Source organism: Cucurbita pepo, chromosome LG01 (genome assembly GCF_002806865.2).
Source record: "Cucurbita pepo subsp. pepo cultivar mu-cu-16 chromosome LG01, ASM280686v2, whole genome shotgun sequence".
Classification (NCBI taxonomy): Eukaryota; Viridiplantae; Streptophyta; class Magnoliopsida; order Cucurbitales; family Cucurbitaceae; genus Cucurbita; species Cucurbita pepo.
Window position 1 is genome coordinate 15535084 of NC_036638.1, and position 10663 is coordinate 15545746.

Below are 10663 nucleotides of genomic sequence, written 5' to 3' on the forward strand. Positions count from 1 at the left end.
GAGGCTACCTCTTTGATGGTTTTAAAGATAGGTCCCTAATCATAAGGTGCATGTGTTTGCAAAATAAAGATCATAGCTCGCAATATAGTTTTATTTAAATTCTTAGACCTTAGGTTAGTATAGGGTTATCAATTTTAATATTTATTTAATGTTTCGTTTATCTTGTTTTAAAGATCTTTTTTGAAACATATGACATTATTTTAAGAAGATATTTTAAATGTTTGTTTTTAGCTGATAAGAAAATGGTAGCAACTTTTAAGTTCGCAAAAATCTAGGATGATTGTACTTTAAATAATTAAAAATCTAATGCTGCTTAAATGAAACTCCCAACAGAAAGCATGACGTCGCAAGGTTGGAAGGGGAGGACAATGAAAGGGATTCCAACAAAACTGCTTAAATGAAACTCCCATTCCAATAGAAACATTGACGTTATCGCAAAGTTGGATGGGAAGGACAATGAAAGGGATTCCAACAGAAAGCATGACGTTATTGCAAAGTTGGATGGGAAGGACAATGAAAGGGAATGTAACATTAAAGGTTGGAAAAAATATTGTAGACGTTAAAGAGAGTGAGTTTTTAATGGAGGAAAGAAAAAATGAGGCCTAGAAGTAGTGGTTTGGGTTAAAATTCAGGGAAAAGGCACATTATGGAACAGTAAATTTGGGGAGCACTAAAGAGATTAAGAAATAGAATTAAGAAGCCATTTAGAAACGAACCTAAACAACAAAGGTTAGAATGTTAAATATTGGAAAAGGCACGCCAAACAAGGAGTTGTTAAAGGTCTCAAAAAAGGAAGATGAAATCATTGTATGTTACTTGGCAAAAATCCCCCACATGGGTTGGATGTCATGGAAGAAGACCGTGATATAAATAAACAATGCAAAAGCTACTTCAATGGTTGTACCAGACGCCATAAAAATACTTTGTTGGAACATTCGAGGGGTAGAGAACCTTCAAACCCTCGACCTACTGGATTAAAGTCTATAAAGTCTTAGTGGAATACCTCAGTTCCCATGGTTTGGAAAGAGTGCTTATTGAAACTACGAGTAGGGCAGGCCATATAACTCATAACTTCGATGCAAAAAAACATCAAATATATCGTAACTGTTTATTGTACACAATGCCCATATATATGAAATGAATGGAGAAGCCTTTCAAAAAAAAAAAAATGAATATGGAAAAGATCAATGACAATTGTGCGTTGTCGATCGCATGCTAGCAGTTAATTCATACTTCCATCACTTCCCTTTCTTACCTATTTGTTGCCAAGGCGGAAAGGCATTTGCAAAACAGAATCTGCAATTACTTTTTCCACAATGAGATTGAGATCCATCCTGGCAAAAAATTACGTGTGATAAACAAAAATCAAGCTACTCAAATCTTGAAAAGATGAGACCCTCATTTCCACGCAACAGAGTCGATTTCGTCTCGAGCTGACTTGTAAAGCTCAAGCCTTTTAGCAATGGTCGTTCTTCTCTCCATCAGTGCTGGATCTTCGTCCAACATGGCACCAAGTCGTTCCTTCTGCAATGGTATTATTGCAATGGCAGGATACATTAAACTAAACTCTTCAATGCAACAACAAAATTATTTTCTTTCAGTTTATTTACGAGAAAACCTTATGTTTTCAAAGTATGTATCAACTATGCACCAACAAAAGGTTGCCTTCTTCTCAGGGAAAATTAGTATGCAAAACAGCAAAAAATAACTTGCATCCTTTCAGAAAGCTTACCTCCCTTTTTCCAACTTGAACATAAAAGTGGTTCAGTAGAGATCTCTTGGCCTCTCGAACTTGACAGTACACGACAGCCTTTGGAATTGAATTTTTCAGAGTCTCACAAACCATCCCGATGTATGAACTCACATTTGAGCCTAAAACAATCGACAAACTCAGTGATTATGGTGGTTTGGTGCTTCAGTTTACTTTATTGACAACAGGCTTTAGTGTTATGCTTAGTGAATATGTATACTTCCATCCATATGTGCATGAGCGTGTGAATCTATATAACACAATATTGAGTGCCAAATAATGTCTATGCACATATCAGCAGCAAGCAAAAATCATACCGATCCTTCTAAAATGATTATCAGTGTAACGGTCTGCGTTTTGGGCTGCTGCATTGGGATTAGGAACTTTGTCTGATTCCGTATGCAGCTTCCGGAAAAATTCTACTGTAAGATAGCTAGACTCCATATCAACCAACCGTAGAACTGTTTTTCGACTTTCATCACGGAATCTCTCCAATGCCTCTGTTGCAGCTGCTGCAATGTCAGATTGAAGTGTCGGAAATCTTTTCAATTCCTGAAATTAGTGTGAAGCAAAAGTAAGCCCGTAAATTAGAATACATTTCTCCCACGTATTGTATTACTAAATGTGAAATTCCAAAAATTCTCCCACCTACGAAGATGGGACATTACCGTGTAGAAATAGATATATCGTGACAAAAGTATTTAGCTTTACACAAATAAATTAAATTTCTTGCCTACTGTTTGATGTTGCATCTTTAGTAGTCCTTAAATATTAATTGTACTTCCATATTTATTTGCTATCATTTAAGTGGATAGATAAAAGTGAACTCTTATCAATGATTGGTAAAACTCAGTTTTTTTGTCCTTTAATTTTGGTTTTTATGAAGTTTCATGCCATCTTAAACTATCAGTAATAAGTTAGCTACAAGGAGTTCAAATATTTTATTCAAAATCTTAAGTGGCTACAGTTTCTAGAAATTGGCAAAAAGTCTACGGGTGATTATTATCTTCCATGTTCTCACTTCGGGAAAATTGTTTTTAGCAATCTATAGAGGAGCCTTGTTCTTTTGGAATTCATAAGTTTTGTATCATCCTCTTCAAGTGTTGTGACTAAACATTTTTGTAACTACTCATCCATTATTTGTGCCAGTTAGAGAAATAGGATCCTCTTTCCAAAGCACTTTTCATAATCAGTCGGAATTTCCATGTTCATTTTCGGTGTCAGAAGAAAGGAAGAACTAAGTTTACAACTCATATAAACAAAATTTATATCTTTATCCTGTAGAGCAACTTAAGCAAGCTCCTTATTCTAATATAACAAGGAACTTCTGTTATTTATCATATGGTGAAGCCAAATTAGCTGCTAGAAATTCATTTGTTCACAAAGGACAACTCTCCCAAAAAGAATTTGTCTAAACCCTATTCGAGATCACATGTTTGATTATAAGGTATCCCTAAACCCTATTCAAGAATATGTGTTTGATTAAAGTTGTATACCTCTGTTTCAGCGATAGATTTCCGAACAAGTTCCTTCAATACAAAATGCACCTGCATACAAGTAGAAGACAATTAGCTGCTTTGATCATGAAACAAACTAGGACAACTGGAAAAAGATTCTTTTTACAGAAGGAGCAAACACTACAAATTGATTTAATAACGGGAATACATAGTGCACTCCACTAGAAAGCATCTTCGTAGTCTATCTACAGAATGCATGGTTTCCAACATCAACCTTCTTTAGATTAGAAGAGAATCTGAAAAAAATATCCGCTACATATAACTTTTTTTTTCTTTTATATCTAGCCAGACATTCTTGGTGGAGTTTTAGATATTGAGCTGCCAAGCTAATACGGCATACGACAATACAATTCCAACCAACCAACCAAACAAAATCCTAATTTGTTTCTAGATTTAGATCAAGTTTACTCCTTAATCTCTTCCAGAAATCATTACCATTTTTAAGTTTACTTTACCGACTATTATTCACTCCATATATTGAAAGAAAATACACTAACCGCATGCCACAATTGAAGCCCAAAAGGAATCTATACTTGAACTATTCATGAAATGACATCGATGCTCTTTTTCATATTAAAAGAAACAACATATTCTAAAAATTTAGGTTGAATTTAATAACATAAGCATGATAATATCATAAACGGTCATTATTGGATAGGGATTGAATAAGAATATTACAGCATCAACGGAAGCTTCAGCCGGACCCTTGAAATAGCTGATTGAACTATCAATAAGCCTTCTGTATCCTTGTTCTGGAGCAATTAAATGAGGCTGGTAGCCATCAGCTTCACTCACAACTTTTTGGACATTTTTTAAAGAAAGATGACGATCAAATGGTAGTTTCTTCAGGGCAGCAGGTAGCTGATGGTCGAAGACTCCATATATTCTATCTCCACCAGGCCGCCTGCAGCATACATTCATGATATACCATGTAAATATCATTAGCAATTGGAAAAAGGAAGTTAAGCTGCCTATTGGAGAAAGAAATCACTGTCGATCCAGCATGGATTATATTTCAATAACTTCAAAGCTTTCTCGTGTTGGTCACAAAGTAGTCTTATCATTTTTCCTTTTTATTTCCCACGACAAACATGACTTCTCATTGTCAGCTCAAAAGCCGACAAAGAGACAGCAAATAAAAAACCTAACTCAAGAGTAAAAATGTAACCATTTGAAATCAAGAGACCAAACTGAAACTAAACTCAAAAGTCATGTGCAATAATGAAACATTTTGAAACTTAAGGACTAAATGGAAACTATACTCAAAACTTAGGGACTAAAAAAGTATTTTTCTCAAAATGATGTTATAAAATAGCATCTGTAGGTGTGTATGAAAGGAAGGTATTTTTCAAACTCATAAACAGTAGAATTATGGTCCTTTAAATAATGCGTCCAAGAGAACAAAACAAAATGTGCATTTTTTTAACAGGAAAGAAACTTTTCATTGAACTATGCCTCTAATGTGGTGAAAATGTCAGGAAACCAAATATTGAAGCCTCCAATGTGATGAAAATGTTAGGAAACCAAGAGGGAATATTCCTGAAGAGAACTTCACAAATTGCTACTTTCTCTAGCATAAATTTATGCTAGGGGTGGAACTTCACCAGCATAGTTCTTTATTATCCTCAAGAAATATTCACTGTATTGCGACTTTGGTTCAGACTAAAAAGAAAGCTACTTATCTGCATAACATTATAGTATTAAGGAGTTTCTTTGACATAAGATGCTCCACTACAGTTTGGAAATGCTAAAAACAGTTCACAACATTACCCTCCATCCAGATGTTCCTTGAATACACGGTCAAATGCTCGACACATTTCTAAAATAGTGTACAGTTGTGCCTGCGTAAGAGAAAATGAATGCAGGGTAGTGATAATTTTATTGGTAATTTGGAATACGGTATTCACAGTGGCTAGTGCATTACCCCTGAGTCTACTGCTATAGGTCTACCAATCCGGTCCAACTCAGCATTTAGTTCGTCAATCGTCTTATTTATCAAGGCAATGATGCTTGGTATCCGCTGCCTGATAACCCTCTCCAAGTGCTGAAAAGAAGAACATAACATATGAAAACATAAGAAGCTGCACCAAACTGCAAGGACATTCCTAATTGTGAAAACTAAAATATAAGTAGGGTTAAAATAACAAGATGGAAATAAAAATGGGAACAAAGACCTGAGACAAAAGTTTGGCAAGATATTCTGAGCCCATCTTATGGGCTAGATGTCCATACTCAGGGCTCGTTTCAAAATATTCACGCTCCTTTTTACGAGCAATGATCATGTCAACATTCTTATTGATATCAGCTTGTGAACGATTAACAATCCCAACCCATGGATGCTGCAACCTATATGCTCTTCCTTCAAGAACCTTCAACATTCATAAGAAAAACTTTTAGGTTTTAACACTTTTTTACTGCCTGGTAAAGCATGGTAACAAATCCACAAGTCATTAGGAGGACAAAAATTTAGAACAATCATACATTGGAAAGAAAAATCAACAAATAATCAATGCTGTTATCTTATTGCAATTTGAATCACTGTCGTCATATGTAATGTCAAAAGTAGATTTGAGTTTCACAAATTATCTGAAGATGGTTACTCTTGTTATATCGTTATTAATAAAATTTGATTTACACGGTTGATTTATACACAATATCAGGTAATAGAATCATACATCCAGAGCATTTGTTCCCCTGTCCATCAGGTCAAGTTTTGTAAGCACTCCAAATGTTCTTTCACCTAAAAGAAGAAATGAGACAAGAAGTAGATATCTTAGCCAATTTATCAAAGTTCTACGTATAACCTATAACACTGCACCCAATTAACATTACTACCTGAGGGATCAACTTCCCTTGCAAGCTTTATAGCATCTGAAGTTGCAATATCTTGATTAGCAGGAGAAATCGCTAGTATGATGCAGTTCGGCTACAAAAATCAAGAAAATAATAATTACAACTGCTAGAAGAAGACAGAAGAATGCAAGCATACTGCTTCATCGAAGATTCTTAACGTGAGCAGATAAAAATATTCTTTACGATCTATGAAAAATGCACGCCATCGAACCAATAGTAATCACCAAAACGGCATTAATAAGAGAATGAAAAAACTTTCCAAGATAATGCCTCCATTTGGCTTATAACAATAACGAAAGCCATGATTTCCTTTATCTTTAAAATTCTACAGAATAATATAAATGCAGAAATAATTTTAACTACAAGAGAAGTTAGAAGACAATCAAGGATAGCCAGAGGGGATAATTGCAAGTATAAGTGTCTAGCAGAATTTTGGATAATATATATGTACAAAACCAGTTTTTATTTAGAATATGAAAGAACTACGTGGAAGGAAAAACCCACAAAAAGAAGCATATGGCCAAAAGAGGGAATCATCACTTGAGGCATTTACAAAAAAAAATCCCAACTTTCGGAAACCAAAAATTTGTCAATAGCATCAATGTAAACATTTTCTAATTCCAAGGCCAAAAGAAAAATGATACATCATTAGAGAAATGCATTTAAAGTTTTCCTCTTGATCTGGAGGGTCCTTACTTTCTCAACATAAGAGCGAACCATGTTTTCAATATCTTCGACAATAGACTCGGGTTGTCCTTCTGTAAAAGGCAGGAACCCAAAACATATCAGTTAATAAATGTCCAACAATAAACCAAAATCTTTTCTTTTTGAAAAATAAAATCCATAATGATAATTTCAAACAATTACCTACAGCAACCTTTGTCAACCCAGGAAGATCTATGAGGGTTAAGTTTACAACTGCAAGAAAGACATGCCACTTTATAATCACACAAGGAGAAACTCATCGCCAATAATTAAAAGAAGACTACAAACAGGAACCCACAATTCTTATGAAACAAGAGGTTAATAGATGTTTGATAATAATATGATAAAGTTGAAATCATTATTTCCTTTTAGAAAATACAAAGACTCCAGAAAATACGAAAAAGAAACGACTCCTACTTTACCAAAGATCAAGTATCAATAAGGTAAGAACAAGATGCCATGAAGATACACAAAGGTAATACAAGGGTATGTAGGGTTGAATGCCAAATCTAGAATCTTCTCATAATCTATCATTCCGAGCCTCAAACGGCCATGACCTCAAACCCAAAACTTAAACCCCAGTTAGAGTGTAGAAATGAGAAGAAAAGGTTTTGTATTATTTACAGATGCTTCGCATGAATTTTTCCAAGTACGAAAAAAATGGTAATAGAAGGCCTTCAGGTCTGAATTCCTCCAATTCAAAGGATGGAAATTGAAGAAACTTGTAAGTATTTGGACCAATAAAAAGGGGAGGGTAATTACAGAAGTCTTTAGGAGTCACCAATTCAAAGTAACAAAATCAATTCTAGCAGAACAGTCTTCGAAATATCTAAAGTTACTAAACTAATGTTCTATTGATTTAATTCCAAATTTCAGCACATATTCCTATTAATTTTTAACGCCAAATGATTGGAGGCAATTGAAGAACTTAATATGAACCGAGTCATTGCTTAATGGCACAGTTGAACAGAGCCAATCACATACAGATACAACCAACCCTTGGTGTTTACAAAGTTATTGATCATCTGTTATGTGTTAATTTAGATAGCTAGGTGTCAACATTCGAATTTGTCAAAAGCTTAGAGTATATATGACAAATCTCAGATTTCAGTTTGTACCACTAGAAACTTATGCTTCAATTTTACTACGTACGTTTGAGGCTGAAACACTTCTTTAAAGAACAAAAAATATTTCTTTCCCTGAACTGTAAAACATTTTCTAAATGCTTTCAAAGTATTAGGATCTACTTAAAGCACAAAGCACTGGTGAACAATATAATTCAACCTGCTGATTCAATAGTTTTAAGAATTATATTTCATCTTTTTTACCATTTGGAGAGTATATGCTCAAATGAATTGGAACGTTTGAGATTTGCTTAGACTTCCCAGTTATCCGATCAGTCTCATCTGATATTTCTTTACGCACGGAAGCTGCACATGAGAAAAATGGACACGTTTAATTGGTAAAACTGATTACATATTCAAATATTATGGAAGAAGGAAAAGAATGTCATATGGTACTAATTAGAAAGAAAATGTGTTAAAGAATAACCACAATCATATGACAATACTTTATCATCCTAGACGGAAGCAAGCTACAAAATTTCTTTTACAAACACTTAGACTGAAGAATTGTAATACTGGATCTTCTTTTAGCCAGATTTCTTGTTCTTCTATGGTTATGCAATTAGCTTCTGCAAATTGTACTCCATGATTAAATTTTCCAAGCTTGTAGTGAGCAAGAGAATTCAAAGCTTTTGATATAAGAACAAGTGGATCCAATTTAAACGAAGATTTTGATATTTAATCATAAAGATGCCCATAAAACATAGATCTTACTTCCAGGATAATCTTTTACAACATCAAACGGAAATTTAGTTCCATAATGGACGTGAATCAAATCACAAAATACGCAACAATACCAAACCTTATCTCCAGAATGGAATGCTTGAATATTTGAAGAAAGGGGTCGGTGAATGAAAAACATTAAAAGTTAAAGCCTTCATAAGTACATTAACCAATGTATAAAGAAAATACTTGTCAGAAGAAGAAAACGAAATACAATATACCAAAATCAGCAAACTTCTTCTTTGGGGCATGGAGAAACTCTGCATATTCAGATCGTCCTTCTTCTGTCTTATGAAGTTGCAACACTAATGGTCTTCGTGTTACGATGCCTATCAACATGGAAGATAAACTAGAGGTGAATAGAACAATTCTTCGTCAGTAACCAGTAACCAAGCACAATTCTGGAGCTGACACGGATACAATACAATTTTCAGTTTTAAAGCGATAGACTGAAAAGAACCCCAACATACTTTTGTTTATTCACTGAGAAATTATCGCTAAATTACTTTAATGACTGGAGCCTACAAGCTCAACTCAATAAATTATGAAATACAAGAAAATAAAATTGAACTTCCTCGTATCTGAGCTAAACTGAAGATCCTCGACTATAGAGTACACCATGAGTAAAATGAAGTCCAACATCATCACACATCTATCCATCCCTCTCAAGTCACGCAGATTCTCAAAAAGGGAGAGAAGATGAAACAGGTATTGCAAATCATTTATACACAAAACAAAATAAAGAGAACAGATGTACGAGATTTACCGGATCCACGAGGAAGAAAGTCCCTACCGACGACGCTTTCGAGCACTGAAGATTTACCGGAACTCTAATTTCCACAGGAACAGAAACCGATCAGATACAGAAAATGGCTACGAACGCAAAGCCTATATTGCACATCGAAAAGAAAATAAGTTACGAGATTCCAAACCTGTCCTCCAACGACGGCGACAGATGGAAGAGCTTCCCAGAGGGACATTCCCTCGCCGCCATGATCTCCCAAGACAGTGCAGGCTCGCTGGATTCGGTTGACTAAACCGATCAAGCTCTCCATCGTAGCCATGGAAGATGGAAATGCGGCGAAGATCTAAGATCCTTCTGAGGGAGAATAAGAATGCAATGTGGTGTTTCGTCGGAGGACGACCGATTGGGATCTGAGATCGAAGAATGCTTGGATCAGCGGCGTTTAGGTGGGAAGATCAAATCAGAGAGGGTGGNTTCGTCGGAGGACGACCGATTGGGATCTGAGATCGAAGAATGTTTGGATCAGCGGCGTTTAGGTGGGAAGATCAAATCAGAGAGGGTGGAAAATGGAAGAAAGCAGACCGAGAAATAGAGAGTAAACAGCAATACCGGTCGCAGAAAACAATGACTTTTGCTTATTTTGAATAGATTGTTCGAAGTTAAATCGTACCATTTAGTAATATTTCCAGAAAGTTAGNCGCAGAAAACAATGACTTTTGCTTATTTTGAATAGATTGTTCTAAGTTAAATCGTACCATTTAGTAATATTTACAGAAAGTTCGAATCTAACCTATTTATGAGGATTTATTAACGACAAAATTTTGACTAAATTGTAAGAGAACAATTTTTTGCAATTTAACCATTTGTTTGTGTATAAATAAGCATATTAACTNTTACAGAAAGTTCGAATCTAACCTATTTATGAGGATTTATTAACGACAAAATTTTGACTAAATTGTAAGAGAACAATTTTTTGCAATTTAACCATTTGTTTTTAAAAGTTTCAATAAGTAGTGTATAAATAAGCATATTAACTTGTGTGTGTATAAATAAGTATATTAATTTGTGTGTATAAATAAGTATATTAATTTGTGTGTATAAATAATTAACTAGTCATGTCCTTTATAGTATATTATGGGAGANATAAGTATATTAATTTGTGTGTATAAATAATTAACTAGTCATATCCTTTATAGTATATTATGGGACANAGCATATTAACTTGTGTGTGTATAAATAAGTATAT

The 10663-nt window shown here is 34.5% G+C and overlaps 1 protein-coding gene across 1 annotated transcript; it reads right to left on the bottom strand.

Annotated features, from left to right (window-relative positions):
* Positions 1–1072: 1072 nt before the first annotated feature.
* Positions 1073–9884, bottom strand: LOC111807205 (dynamin-related protein 1C). Its single transcript, XM_023692820.1, has 16 exons — positions 9605–9884; positions 9439–9502; positions 8894–9001; positions 8154–8255; positions 6988–7038; positions 6817–6878; positions 6103–6193; positions 5943–6007; positions 5442–5636; positions 5192–5311; positions 5038–5108; positions 3946–4171; positions 3247–3297; positions 2068–2302; positions 1733–1872; positions 1073–1524 (listed from the first exon to the last, which is right to left on the bottom strand). Exons 1-16 carry the CDS (start codon positions 9734–9736, stop codon positions 1399–1401), a joined length of 1839 nt encoding a protein of 612 aa, XP_023548588.1. The 5' UTR covers positions 9737–9884; the 3' UTR covers positions 1073–1398.
* Positions 9885–10663: the final 779 nt, after the last annotated feature.

Excerpts from the sequence above, each read along its gene's own strand:
- LOC111807205 (XM_023692820.1), bottom strand. The coding sequence starts at position 9,736 with ATGGCTACGATGGAGAGCTTGATCGGTTTAGTCAACCGAATCCAGCGA. Across the intron at positions 4,172-5,037 it reads AAGGAACATCTGGATGGAGG|GCGGCCTGGTGGAGATAGAA; the intron begins GTAATGTTGTGA and ends TGTATGCTGCAG. Across the intron at positions 3,298-3,945 it reads CTGAAGCTTCCGTTGATGCT|GTGCATTTTGTATTGAAGGA; the intron begins GTAATATTCTTA and ends ACTTGTATGCAG.